The following is a 15,348-nucleotide window of genomic DNA, read 5'->3' on the forward strand; positions in this document are numbered from 1 at the left end:
CTCTGTGTATAGAAACATAGAAGTGCAGGATCTCCTCCTCTGTGTACAGTGTATAGAGATATAGAAGTGCAGGATCTCCTCTGTGTGTATAGAGACATAGAAGTGCAGGATCTCCTCCTCTGTGTACAGTGTATAGAGATGTAGAAGTGCAGGATCTCCTCCTCTGTGTGCACAGTGTATAGAGACATAGAAGTGCAGGATCTCCTCCTCTGTGTGTACAGTGTATAGAGATATAGAAGTGCAGGATCTCCTCCTCTGTGTGAATAGAGACATAGAAGTGCAGGATCTCCTCCTCTGTGTGTACAGTGTATATAGATATAGAAGTGCAGGATCTCCTCCTCTGTGTACAGTGTATAGAGATATAGAAGTGCAGGATCTCCTCCTCTGTGTGCACAGTGTATAGAGACATAGAAGTGCAGGATCTCCTCCTCTGTGTGTACAGTGTATAGAGATATAGAAGTGCAGGATCTCCTCCTCTGTGTGAATAGAGACATAGAAGTGCAGGATCTCCTCCTCTGTGTGTACAGTGTATATAGATATAGAAGTGCAGGATCTCCTCCTCTGTGTCAATAGAGACAAAGAAGTACAGGATCTGCTCCTCTGTGTGTACAGTGTATATAGATATAGAAGTGCAGGATCTCCTCCTCTGTGAACAGTGTATAGAGATATAGAAGTGCAGGATCTCCTCCTCTGTGTGTACAGTGTATAGAGACATAGAAGTGCAGGATCTCCTCCTCTGTGTGTATAGAGACATAGAAGTGCAGGATCTCCTCCTCTGTGTGCAGTGTATAGAGATATAGAAGTACAGGATCTCCTCCTCTGTGTGTAAAGTGTATAGAGATATAGAAGTGCAGGATCTACTCCTCTGCGTGTTCAGTATATATAGAGACATAGAAGTGCAGGATCTCCTCCTCTGTGTGTACAGTGTATAGAGATAGAGAAGTGCAGGATCTCCTCCACTGTGTGTACAGTGTATAGAGATATAGAAGTGCAGGATCTACTCCTCTGTGTGTTCAATATATAGAGACATAGAAGTACAGGATCTCCTCCTCTGTGTACAGTGTATAGAGACATTGAAGTGCAGGATCTCCTCCTCTGTGTACAGTATATAGAGACATAGAAGTGCAGGATCTCCTCCACTGTGTGTACAGTGTAAAGAGATATAGAAGTGCAGGATCTCCTCCTCTGTGTATACAGTGTATAGAGATATAGAAGTGGAGGATCTCCTCCTCTGTGTGTACAGTGTATAGAGGCAAATAAGTACAGGATCTCCTCCTCTGTGTGTATAGAGAAATAGAAGTGCATGATCTCCTCCTCTCTGTGTACAGTGTATAGAGATATAGAAGTGCAGGATCTCCTCCTCTGTGTGTATAGTGTATAGAGATATAGAAGTGCAGGATCTACTCCTCTGCGTGTTCAATAAATAGATACATAGAAGTGCAGGATCTCCTCCTCTGTGTACAGTGAATAGAGACATAGAAGTGCAGGATCTCCTCCTCTGTGTGTACAGTGTATAGAGATATAGAAGTGCAGGATCTCCTCCTCTGTGTGTACAGTGGAAGTGCAGGATCTCCTCCTCTGTGTGCACAGTGTATAGAGACATAGAAGTACAGGATCTCCTCCTCTGTGTACAGTGTATAGAGACATAGAAGTGCAGGATCTCCTCCTCTGTGTGTACAGTGTATAGAGACAAAGAAGTACAGGACCTCCTCCTACGTGTGTACAGTGTATAGAGATATAGAAGTGCAGGATCTCCTCCTCTGTGTATAGAGACATAGAAGTGCAGGATCTCCTCCTCTGTGTACAGTGTATAGAGATATAGAAGTGCAGGATCTCCTCTGTGTGTATAGAAACATAGAAGTGCAGGATCTCCGCCTCTGTGTACAGTGTATAGAGATATAGAAGTGCAGGATCTCCTCCTCTGTGTGTACAGTGTATAGAGACATAGAAGTGCAGGATCTCCTCCTCTGTGTGTACAGTGTATAGAGATATAGAAGTGCAGGATCTCCTCCTCTGTGTGAATAGAGACATAGAAGTGCAGGATCTCCTCCTCTGTGTCTACAGTGTATATAGATATAGAAGTGCAGGATCTCCTCCTCTGTGTGAATAGAGACAAAGAAGTACAGGATCTCCTCCTCTGTGTGTACAGTGTATATAGATATAGAAGTGCAGGATCTCCTCCTCTGTGTACAGTGTATAGAGATATAGAAGTGCAGGATCTCCTCCTCTGTGTGTACAGTGTATAGAGACAAAGAAGTACAGGATCTCCTCCTCTGTGTGTATAGAGACATAGAAGTGCAGGATCTCCTCCTCTGTGTGCAGTGTATAGAGATATAGAAGTACAGGATCTCCTCCTCTGTGTGTAAAGTGTATAGAGATATAGAAGTGCAGGATCTACTCCTCTGTGTGTTCAGTATATATAGAGACATAGAAGTGCAGGATCTCCTCCTCTGTGTGTACAGTGTATAGAGATATAGAAGTGCAGGATCTCCTCCACTGTGTGTACAGTGTATAGAGATATAGAAGTGCAGGATCTCCTCCTCTGTGTACAGTGTATAGAGATATAGAAGTGCAGGATCTCCTCCTCTGTGTGCACAGTGTATAGAGACATAGAAGTGCAGGATCTCCTCCTCTGTGTGTACAGTGTATAGAGATATAGAAGTGCAGGATCTCCTCCTCTGTGTGAATAGAGACATAGAAGTGCAGGATCTCCTCCTCTGTGTGTACAGTGTATATAGATATAGAAGTGCAGGATCTCCTCCTCTGTGTCAATAGAGACAAAGAAGTACAGGATCTGCTCCTCTGTGTGTACAGTGTATATAGATATAGAAGTGCAGGATCTCCTCCTCTGTGAACAGTGTATAGAGATATAGAAGTGCAGGATCTCCTCCTCTGTGTGTACAGTGTATAGAGACACAGAAGTGCAGGATCTCCTCCTCTGTGTGTATAGAGACATAGAAGTGCAGGATCTCCTCCTCTGTGTGCAGTGTATAGAGATATAGAAGTACAGGATCTCCTCCTCTGTGTGTAAAGTGTATAGAGATATAGAAGTGCAGCATCTACTCCTCTGCGTGTTCAGTATATATAGAGACATAGAAGTGCAGGATCTCCTCCTCTGTGTGTACAGTGTATAGAGTTAGAGAAGTGCAGGATCTCCTCCACTGTGTGTACAGTGTATAGAGATATAGAAGTGCAGGATCTACTCCTCTGTGTGTTCAATATATAGAGACATAGAAGTGCAGGATCTCCTCCTCTGTGTACAGTGTATAGAGACATTGAAGTGCAGGATCTCCTCCTCTGTGTACAGTATATAGAGACATAGAAGTGCAGGATCTCCTCCACTGTGTGTACAGTGTATAGAGATATAGAAGTGGAGGATCTCCTCCTCTGTGTGTACAGTGTATAGAGGCAAATAAGTACAGGATCTCCTCCTCTGTGTGTATAGAGAAATAGAAGTGCAGGATCTACTCCTCTGCGTGTTCAATAAATAGATACATAGAAGTGCAGGATCTCCTCCTCTGTGTACAGTGTATAGAGACATAGAAGTGCAGGATCTCCTCCTCTGTGTGTACAGTGTATAGAGATATAGAAGTGCAGGATCTCCTCCTCTGTGTGTACAGTGGAAGTGCAGGATCTCCTCCTCTGTGTGCACAGTGTAAAGAGACATAGAAGTACAGGATCTCCTCCTCTGTGTACAGTGTATAGAGATATAGAAGTGCAGGATCTCCTCCTCTGTGTATAGAGACATAGAAGTGCAGGATCTCCTCCTCTGTGTACAGTGTATAGAGATATAGAAGTGCAGGATCTCCTCTGTGTGTATAGAGACATAGAAGTGCAGGATCTCCGCCTCTGTGTACAGTGTATAGAGATATAGAAGTGCAGGATCTCCTCCTCTGTGTGTACAGTGTATAGAGACATAGAAGTGCAGGATCTCCTCCTCTGTGTGTACAGTGTATAGAGATATAGAAGTGCAGGATCTCCTCCTCTGTGTGAATAGAGACATAGAAGTGCAGGATCTCCTCCTCTGTGTGTACAGTGTATATAGATATAGAAGTGCAGGATCTCCTCCTCTGTGTGAATAGAGACAAAGAAGTACAGGATCTCCTCCTCTGTGTGTACAGTGTATATAGATATAGAAGTGCAGGATCTCCTCCTCTGTGTACAGTGTATAGAGATATAGAAGTGCAGGATCTCCTCCTCTGTGTGTACAGTGTATAGAGACAAAGAAGTACAGGATCTCCTCCTCTGTGTGTATAGAGACATAGAAGTGCAGGATCTCCTCCTCTGTGTGCAGTGTATAGAGATATAGAAGTACACGATCTCCTCCTCTGTGTGTAAAGTGTATAGAGATATAGAAGTGCAGGATCTACTCCTCTGTGTGTTCAGTATATATAGAGACATAGAAGTGCAGGATCTCCTCCTCTGTGTGTACAGTGTATAGAGATATAGAAGTGCAGGATCTCCTCCTCTGTGTGTATAGTGTATAGAGATATAGAAGTGCAGGATCTACTCCTCTGTGTGTTCAATATATAGAGACATAGAAGTGCAGGATCTCCTCCTCTGTGTACAGTGTATAGAGACATTGAAGTTCAGGATCTCCTCCTCTGTGTACAGTGTATAGAGACATAGAAGTGCAGGATCTCCTCCACTGTGTGTACAGTGTATAGAGATATAGAAGTGCAGGATCTCCTCCTCTGTGTATACAGTGTATAGAGATATAGAAGTGGAGGATCTCCTCCTCTGTGTGTACAGTGTATAGAGGCAAATAAGTACAGGATCTCCTCCTCTGTGTGTATAGAGAAATAGAAGTGCATGATCGCCTCCTCTTGTTTACAGTGTATATAGATATAGAAGTGCAGGATCTCCTCCTCTGTGTGTATAGTGTATAGAGATATAGAAGTGCAGGATCTACTCCTCTGCGTGTTCAATATATAGATACATAGAAGTGCAGGATCTCCTCCTCTGTGTACAGTGTATAGAGACATAGAAGTGCAGGATCTCCTCCTCTGTGTGTACAGTGTATAGAGATACAGAAGTGCAGGATCTCCTCCTCTGTGTGTACAGTGTATAGAGACATAGAAGTGCAGGATCTCCTCCTCTGTGTGCACAGTGTATAGAGACATAGAAGTACAGGATCTCCTCCTCTGTGTGAATAGAGACATAGAAGTGCAAGATCTCCTCCTCTGTGTACAGTGTATAGAGACATAGAAAAGCAGGATCTCCTCCTTTGTGTACAGTATATAGAGACATAGAAGTACAGGATCTCCTCCTCTGTGTGTACAGTGTATAGAGACATAGAAGTGAAGGATCTCCTCCACTGTGTGTTCAGTGTAAAGAGACATAGAAGTGCAAGATCTCCTCCTCTGTGTACAGTTCATAGAGATATAGAAGTGCAAGATCTCCTCTGTGTGTATAGAGACATAGAAGTGCAGGATCTCCTCCTCTGCGTACAGTGTATAGAGACATAGAAGTGCAGGATCTCCTCCTCTGTGTACAGTATATAGAGACATAGAAGTGCAGGATCTCCTCCTCTGTGTGTACAGTGCATAGAGACATAGAAGTGCAGGATCTCCTCCTCTGTGTGTACAGTGTGTAGAGACATAGAACTGCAGGATCTCCATCTCTGTGTGTACCGTGTATAGAGATATAGAACTACAGGATCTCCTCCTCTGTGTGTACAGTGTATAAAGATATAGAAGTGCAGGATCCCCTTCTCTGTGTGTACATAGATATAGAAGTGCAGGATCTCCTCCTCTGTGTGTACAGTGTATAGAGATATAGAAGTACAGGATCTCCTCGTCTGTGTGTGTACAGTGAATAGAGATATAGAAGTACAAGATCTCCTCCTCTGTGTGTACAGTGTATAGAAACATAGAAGTACAGGATCTCCTCCACTGTGTACAGTGTATAGAGACATAGAAGTGCAGGATCTCCTCCTCTGTGTGTACAGTGTATTGAGACATAGAAGTGCAGGATCTCCTCCTCTGTGTGTACAGTGTGTAGAGACATAGAACTGCAGGATCTCCTCCTCTGTGTGTACCGTGTATAGAGATAAAGAAGTACAGGATCTCCTCCTCTGTGTGTACAGTGTATAAAGATATAGAAGTGCAGGATCCCCTCCTCTGTGTGTACAGAGATATAGAAGTGCAGGATCTCCTCCTCTGTGTGTACAGTGTATAGAGATATAGAAGTACAGGATCTCCTCGTCTGTGTGTGTACAGTGAATAGAGATATAGAAGTACAAGATCTCCTCCTCTGTGTGTACAGTGTATAGAAACATAGAAGTACAGGATCTCCTCCACTGTGTACAGTGTATAGAGACATAGAAGTGCAGGATCTCCTCCTCTGTGTGTACAGTGTATAGAGACATAGAAGTGCAGAATCTCCTCTGTGTGTACAGTGTATAGAGATATAGAAGTGCAGGATCTCCTCCACTGTGTACAGTGTATAGAGACATAGAAGTGCAGGATCTCCTCCTCTGTGTGTACAGTGTATAGAGATATAGAAGTGCAGGATCTCCTCCTCTGTGTACAGTGTATAGAGACATCGAAGTGTAGGATATCCTCCTCTGTGTACAGTGAATAGAGACATAGAAGTGCAGGATCTCCTCCTCTGTGTGTACAGTGTATAGAGATATAGAATTACAGGATCTCCTCCTCTGTGTGTACAGTGTAGAGAAACATAGAAGTGCAGGATCTCCTCCTCTGCGTGTACAATGTATAGAGACATAGAAGTGCAGGATCTCCTCCTCTGTGTGTACAATGTATAGAGATATAGAATAACAGGATCTCCTCCTCTGTGTACAGTGTATAAAGATATAGAAGTGCAGGATCCCCTCCTCTGTGTTTACAGAGATATAGAACTGCAGGATCTCCTCCTCTGTGTGTACAGTGTATAGAGACATAGAAGTGCAGGATCTCCTCCTCTGTGTGTACAGTGTATAGAGATATAGAAGTGCAGGATCTCCTCCTCTGTGTACAGTGTATAGAGACATCGAAGTGTAGGATATCCTCCTCTGTGTACAGTGAATAGAGACATAGAAGTGCAGGATCTCCTCCTCTGTGTGTACAGTGTATAGAGATATATAAGTGCAGGATCTCCTCCTCTGTGTGTACAGTGTATAGAGACATGGAAGTGCAGGATCTCCTCCTCTGTGTGTACAGTGTATAGAGACATAGAAGTGCAGGATCTCCTCCTCTGTGTCTACAGTGTATAGAGACATAGAAGTACAGGATCTCCTCCTCTGTGTGTAAAGTGTATATAGATTTAGAAGTGCAGGATCTCCTCCTCTGTGTGTACAGTGTATAGAGATTTAGAAGTGCAGGATCTCCTCCTCTGTGTGTACAGTGTATAGAGACATAGAAGTGCAGAATCTCCTCCTCTGTGTGTACAGTGTATAGAGACATAGAAGTGCAGGATCTCCTTCTCTGTGTGTACAGTGTAGAGAAACATAGAAGTGCAGGATCTCCTCCTCTGCGTGTACAATGTATAGAGACATAGAAGTGCAGGATCTCCTCCTCTGTGTGTACAATGTATAGAGATATAGAATTACAGGATCTCCTCCTCTGTGTACAGTGTATAAAGATATAGAAGTGCAGGATACCCTCCTCTGTGTTTACAGAGATATAGAAGTGCAGGATCTCCTCCTCTGTGTGTACAGTGTATAGAGATATAGAAGTACAGGATCTCCTCGTCTGTGTGTGTACAGTGAATACAGATATAGAAGTACAAGATCTCCTCCTCTGTGTGTACAGTGTATAAAAACATAGAAGTACAGGATCTTCTCCTCTGTGTACAGTGTATAGAGACATAGAAGTGTAGGATCTCCTCCTCTGTGTACAGTGAATAGAGACATAGAAGTGCAGGATCTCCTGCTCTGTGTGTACAGTGTATAGAGACATAGAAGTGCAGGATCTCCTCCTCTGTGTGTACAGTGTATAGAAACATAGAAGTACAGGATCTTCTCCTCTGTGTACAGTGTATAGAGACATAGAAGTGTAGGATCTCCTCCTCTGTGTACAGTGAATAGAGACATAGAAGTGCAGGATCTCCTCCTCTGTGTGTACCGTGTATAGAGACATATAAGTGCAGGATCTCCTCCTCTGTGTCTACAGTGTATAGAGATATAGAAGTATTGGATCTCCTCCTCTGTGTGTAAAGTGTATATAGATTTAGAAGTTCAGGATCTCCTCCTCTGTGTGTACAGTGTATAGAGATTTAGAAGTGCAGGATCTCCTCCTCTGTGTGTACAGTGTATAGAGACATAGAAGTGCAGGATCTCCTCCTCTGTGTCTACAGTGTATAGAGACATAGAAGTGCAGGATCTCCTCCTCTGTGTGTACAGTGTATAGAGACATAGAAGTGCAGGATCTCCTCCTCTGTGTGTACAATGTATAGAGATATAGAATTACATGATCTCCTACTCTGTGTAAAGTGTATAAAGATATAGAAGTGCAGGATCTCCTCCTCTGTGTGTACAGTGTATAGAGATATAGAAGTGCAGGATCTCCGCCTCTGTGTATAGAGACATAGAAGTGCAGGATCTCCTCCTCTGTGCATACAGTGTATAGAGACATAGAAGTTAAGGATCTCCTCCTCTGTGTGCACAGTGTATATAGACATAGAAGTGCAAGATCTCCTCCTCTGTGTTCAGTGTATAGAGATATAGAAGTGCAGGATCTCCTCCTCTGTGTTTACAGTAGATAGAGACATGGATCCTGCACTTCCATATATCTGTAAACAGAGGAGGAGATCCTGCACTTCTATATCTCTACACACTGTACACAGAGGAGGAGATCCTGCACTTCTATATCTCTATACACTGTACACAGAGGAGGAGATCCTGAACTTCTATATCTCTATACACTGTACACACAGAGGAGAAGATCCTGCACTTCTATGTATTTGTACACTGTACACACAGAGGAGGAGATCCTGCACTTCCATGTCTCTATACACTGTACACACAGAGGAGGAGATCCTGCACTTCTATATCTCTATACACTGTACACAGGGGAGGAGATCCTGCACTTCTATATTTCTATACACTGTACACAGAGGAGGAGATCTTGCACTTCTATATCTCTACACTGTACACAGAGGAGGAGATCCTGCACTTCTATATCTCTACACTGTACACAGAGGAGGAGATCCTGCACTTCTATATCTGTATACACTGTACACAGAGGAGGAGATCCTGCACTTCTACATAGAGATAAAAAGTGCAGCCACTTCTCCTCTGTGTGTGTGTTTGTGCGTGTGTTGGTGCAGTGCACAGAGACATCACAGACATAAGGCTCCACCCACCAGTTCTGGCAGAACTGAAAATTAAAAATAAAGCTTGCAGTGCAGAAATCTGAAAAAAAAATGCCATAAACAAGTTATATAATGGCCAAAAATGATACTGCTTCTCATGCACACACACATGGTAGCTTTTCCTGAAAACATGATAATGTTTGGTTGATATAATTTCATTGGGCACATTTTGTAGGATAATATGCTGAAAAGTCACCTGAAACTACAGGTATGTGTTCTGTTGGTTTGGTTTGCTGACTTATACCGCAATAGTAAACCTGCCCTTACTCAGTAACAGGATATTCCCTACAAATATCCTTCTCTACTGATCCCTTCATTAAGTGACAACCTGCAGCTGCATTGCCCTCCTCCCATCTTCTGACTGTTTTATACCAGTTGTATTTTTCTACTGACTGAGGAGGTTTTTAAACACTTACACTCATCCTATATAGAGGATAAAGGGACTAACACTCTACTGGAAATTGAGATTCCCTAATAAAACCTTTGCTACAGACTTAAAGGGGTAATCCACCCCTGGACGTCTTATCCCCTATTCAATGGATAGGGGATAACATGTCTGATTGCGGGGGTCCCACCGCTGGGGACCCCCGCGATCTCGGCTGTGGGACACCCCCAACATACGGTGACGTCACGCACCGCTCGTGATATCACTACCACGACCCCTAAATGCAAGTCTATGGGAGGGGGCGTGATGGCCATCATGCCCCCTCCTATAGACTTGTATTGAGGGTGTGTGGCTGTGATGTCACAAGCGTGGCATGACCTCACGAGCCTCCGGCCCTGCACCAAACACTCTAAACGAATGTTGGGTGCAACAGGGAGATCGCTGGGGTCTCCAGTAGCGGGACCCCTGTGATCAGACATCTTATCCCCTATCCATTGGATAGGGGTTAAGATATCTAGGGGCAGAGTACCCCTTTAAGCAAAAACAATTATAGTATTAGGAAATTGAATAGAATCTCTTGTATGAGAAATCTTAGAGGTTACTTAGCATATGAATATTCACTGCTGTCTACTTATCTTTGGCGTTTAAACAGCTTTTACGTAAATCAAGAGTAAATGATAATTACGGCAGTGACAGCTTTTGTGCCCGGCGTTTTGTAGTCTGACTGTTCATTGTTATCTAAAGTGATGATGCCATGCCCCGGATGGTCGTCCTCCTGTCTGATCTCATCTTCCCTTTTCATTTGGCAGGTCAGGCGTTCACTGTTATCTCATTAAAAATCTACTTTACAATTTAAATTGAGCCGCAATACTAATATACGACATGTGCTTTTATCATCGCTTCTTGTAGTTGTTTCATACACTGTATAACCTTTCACTGTCTTTTCAGATGCAAAATGAAAGCAGAAGCGGCATGAAAGTCAGGCAAATCCAACGTCACACTTAAAGTGTCCCCCTGTCATTTTAGATATTTTTTGACGTCACACAGTTCCTCCATATGGACATGATGACATCACACACTTCCTCCATATGGACATGATGACATCACACACTTCCTCCATATGGACATGATGACATCACACAGTTCCTCCATATAGACATGATGACATCACACAGTTCCTCCATATGGACAGGATGACATCACACAGTTCATCCATATGTACATGATGACATCACACAGTTCCTCCATATGGACATGATTACATCACACAGTTCCTCCATATGGACATGATGACATCCCACAGTTCCTCTATATGGACATGATGACATCACACAGACCCTCCATATGGACATGATGACATCACACAGTTCCTCCATATGGACATGATGACATCACACAGACCCTCCATATAGACATGGTGACATCTCACAGTTCCTCCATATGGACATGATGACCTCACACAGTTCCTCCATATAGACATGATGACATCACACAGTCCCTCCATATGGACATGATGACCTCACACAGTTCCTCCACATGGACATGATGACATCACACAGTTCCTCCATATAGACATGATGACATCACACAGTTCCTCCATATGGACAGGATGACATCACACAGTTCCTCCATATGGACATGATGACATCACACATTTCCTAAATATGGACATGATGACATCACACAGTTCCTCCATATGGACATGATGACATCACACAGTTCCTCTATATGGACATGATGACATCACACAGTTCTCCATATGGACATGATGACATCACACAGACCCTCCATATGGACATGATGACATCACACAGTTCCTCCATATGGACATGATGACCTCACACAGTTCCTCCATATAGACATGATGACATAACACAGTTCCTCCATATGGACAAGATGACATCACACAGCTCCTCCATATGGACATGATGACATCACACAGTTCCTCTATATGGATATGATGACATCACACAGCTCATCCATATGGACATGATGACATCACACAGTTCCTCCATATGGACATGATGACATCACACAGCTCATCCATATGGACATGATGACATCACACAGTTCCTCCATATGGACATGATGACATCACACAGCTCCTCCATATGGACATGATGACATCACACAGTTCCTCTTTATGGATATGATGACATCACACCGTTCCTCCATATGGACATGATGACATCACACAGTTCCTCCATATGGACATGATGACATCACGCAGTTGCTTTAGATTTGTCAGATCTATGATGAGAATCTCCGGTTCCATCACATCCCAGCGGTGATCTATAGGATGAGATCTGTTGCCTGTGGAGGCCATTGGAGTCATGTGACCTCATTGTCATGTATTAGATGATGTCATGTGACCTCATTGTCATGTATGAGATGATGTCATGTGACCTCATTGTCCTGTATTAGATGATGTCGTGTGACATGGAGCATTATCCTGCTGGAAGTATCATCAGAAGATACAGGGGACACTGTGGTCATAAAGGGATGGACATGGTTAGGAACAATACTCAGGTAGGCTGTGGTGTTTATACCATGTTAAATTAGTAATAAGGGGCCCAAAGTGTGCCTAGAAAATGGCCCCCACCCACCATTACACCCCCAGCAGCCTGAACCACTGATACAAGGCAGGATGGATCCATGCTTTCATGTTGTTTAATTCTGACCCTGCTATCTGAATGTCGCAGCTGGAATGGAGACTCATTATATCAGACAACGTTCTTCCATCTTCCATTGTCCAGTTTTTGTTCCTCTGTGAATTGTAGCCTTAGTTTCCTGTTCTTAGCTGACAGGAGTGGCCCCTGGTGTGGTCTTCTGCTGCTGTAGCCCATCTGCATTAAGGTTGGACTTGTTGTGATTTCAGAGATGGTATTCTGCAGACCTTGGTTGTAACCAGTGGTTACATGAATTATTGTTGCCTTTCTGTTTTCTTGAACCAGTCTGCTCATTCTCCTCTGACACCAAGAAGACATTTTCCTCCACACAACTGCGGCTCACTGGATATTTTCTCTTTTTCGGACCATTCTCTGTAAACCCTAGAGATGGTTGTGCGTGAAAATCCCAGTAGATCAGCAGTTTGTGAAATACTCCGACCGGCCCCTCTGGCACTAACCACCATGTCACGTTTAAAGTCACTTAAATCCCCTTTTTCCCCCATTTGAACTTCAGCAAGTTGTCTTGACCACGTCTATATGCCTAAATGCATTGAGTGGCTGCCATGGGATTGGCTAATTAGATAATTGTGTTAAAAAGCAATTTAACAGGTGTACCTAATAAAGTGGCCAGTCCTCTGCTTACACATAGCATTCTGTGCGGTGTTTCAGCTTTGGGGCTTATTGAATACTGCTCTATTATTGAGTACAGTGACCCCCCGACCTACAATGGCCCCGACATATGATCAAATCGACATACGATATCCTCTCAGAGGCCATCGCATGTTGATTTCAGCATCGACATATGGTGCTTTTTTATGTCGGGGTCATCGCATTAAGTGCTATCCGGCAGCGTAAGTATTACTTACCCCTCCACGATGCTCCGGGGTGCCCTCCGGGTCCAGCGCTGGTCTTCCGGAGTCTTCTCGGCCCTCTCCGATGACGTCAATACGCTGCGCACGTCATCCAATAGGAATGGCGTACGCAGCGGCGTAATCACGTCGCTACCCAGGCCCAGTAAGGCTTTGCGGAAGACAGCAGAGGACCAGAGAAGACAATGGAGGACCGGAAAAGACAGCAGAGGACTGGAGAAGACAGCGGAGAGCCCAGCAGAGGCCCGGGTTCACCATCGGGAGCGGCAGGGACACCATCGCGAGCGGTGGGGACAGGTGAGTACAGCTTCCTATACTTCACATTGCACGAATCCCTCACCATATGATGTATTCGACAAACGATGGCTCGTTTGGAACTAATTACCATCGTATGTTGAGGGACCACTGTACAATGTGTATGCAGTAAACTCCTGAGCTCCCCTAGTGGTTGTTTTAGGCAGCCAGAATGTAAGAAGTTACAGGGAGTCTATTAGTACATTTTTTGTACCAAAGCCAAAATCCCCATTCCCGAGCGGACGTCCCTTTTATTGTCAGTGATGAGTTACCTGTGAGATCGTCCGTAGGCCAGGAGCCCAGCTCACAAGCTTTACAGGTGTATTCATCGAACACAATCTCATTGTCCTTACACGGGGTGCAGGTCCAGCAGCAGCTCACCTCTCCTTTACGGATCACCTGAAATACAGATCAGTATGAGACAAAGAAAAAGCATTACAGGATTCGGGAATGGGCTCTGAAAAGTAAATCCAGAAATGTGGATATGTATATGAAGATAGAACCCATAAAAATACACTACTGTATGTATCATGGTCTAAATGGGGTAGATAGATATATGATTCAATAGATAGACATGAGATAGATAGATAGATAGATAGATAGATAGATATGAGATAGATAGATAGATGATATGAGATAGATAGATAGATATTAGATAGATAGGAGATAGATAGATAGATAGATAGATAGATAGATGATATGAGATAGATAGATAGATATTAGATAGATAGGAGATAGATAGATAGATAGATAGATATGAGATAGATAGATATGAGATAGATAGATAGATATGAGATAGATAGATATGAGATATATATAGATAGATATGAGATAGATAGATATGAGATAGATAGATAGATATTAGATAGATAGATGGGAGATAGATAGATAGGAGATAGATAGATAGATATGAGATAGATATTAGATAGATAGATAGATAGATGGGAGATAGATAGATAGGAGATAGATAGATAGATATGAGATAGATATTAGATAGATAGATAGATAGATAGATAGATGGGAGATAGATAGATAGAAGATAGATAGATAGATAGATATGAGATAGATAGATAGATAGATATGAGATAGATAGATAGGAGATAGATAGATAGATATGAGATAGATAGATATGAGATAGATAGATAGATAGATAGATGTGAGATATATATATAGATAGATAGATAGATAGATAGATATGAGATAGATAGATGTGAGATATATATATATATATATAAATATATATATATATATATATATATAGATAGATAGATAGATAGATAGATAGATAGATATGAGATAGATAAATATAAATGAGAGATAGATGATAAAAATGTTTTAAATCTTAAACCTCTCATGTCCTTTTATACATCTGCATTACATGAAGCCCCTAACCCCGCCATTACCTTTATTTCTCCTTTTGCGCAGGGTTCGCTGCAGACGGATCTGATGACAGAATTCTTATTTGACCAGATCTCATCATCGTCCATCTTCAGTTCTCCATTGTCCCAGCTTCCAACGTTGATGTAATCAAAGTAATCTTTTCCCATCTTCTTAAAATTCATGATCTCATACCTAGAAGAAATATCTGCATGCAGGGTCACTCCGATGGACTTATGATACTTGAAATTTTATACTGAAATTTTCGGAGATCCTCGCGCCTTACATGACAACCCGATTTGTATTTACATCTACCCAAGTGATGATAATAAACAGACGGATGACGGATATTTATGGAAAACCCAAGTAACTGTCTCCTCTTTCTACTCTATGGCTGCTCTTGTGTTTCTGTTCCCATAACTCCCAATTTTGGTAGAGA

General features: G+C 42.8%; 1 protein-coding gene across 5 annotated transcripts in view; it reads right to left on the minus strand.

Moving 5' to 3' along the window:
• GRM5 (glutamate metabotropic receptor 5) overlaps positions 1-15,348 on the minus strand; it is a 349,284-nt gene that overhangs the window by 33,928 nt on the left and 300,008 nt on the right. For all 5 annotated transcript variants that reach the window (XM_056561402.1, XM_056561403.1, XM_056561401.1 and 2 more), the window contains exons 6-7: positions 14,936-15,104; positions 13,805-13,931 (exon numbers count right to left, since the gene is read on the minus strand). In XM_056561402.1, the coding sequence (XP_056417377.1) occupies positions 13,805-13,931; positions 14,936-15,104 (296 nt within the window). The remainder of the gene's footprint in view (positions 1-13,804; positions 13,932-14,935; positions 15,105-15,348) is intronic.

Source organism: Hyla sarda, chromosome 2 (genome assembly GCF_029499605.1).
Source record: "Hyla sarda isolate aHylSar1 chromosome 2, aHylSar1.hap1, whole genome shotgun sequence".
In the NCBI taxonomy this organism is placed as follows: Eukaryota; Metazoa; Chordata; class Amphibia; order Anura; family Hylidae; genus Hyla; species Hyla sarda.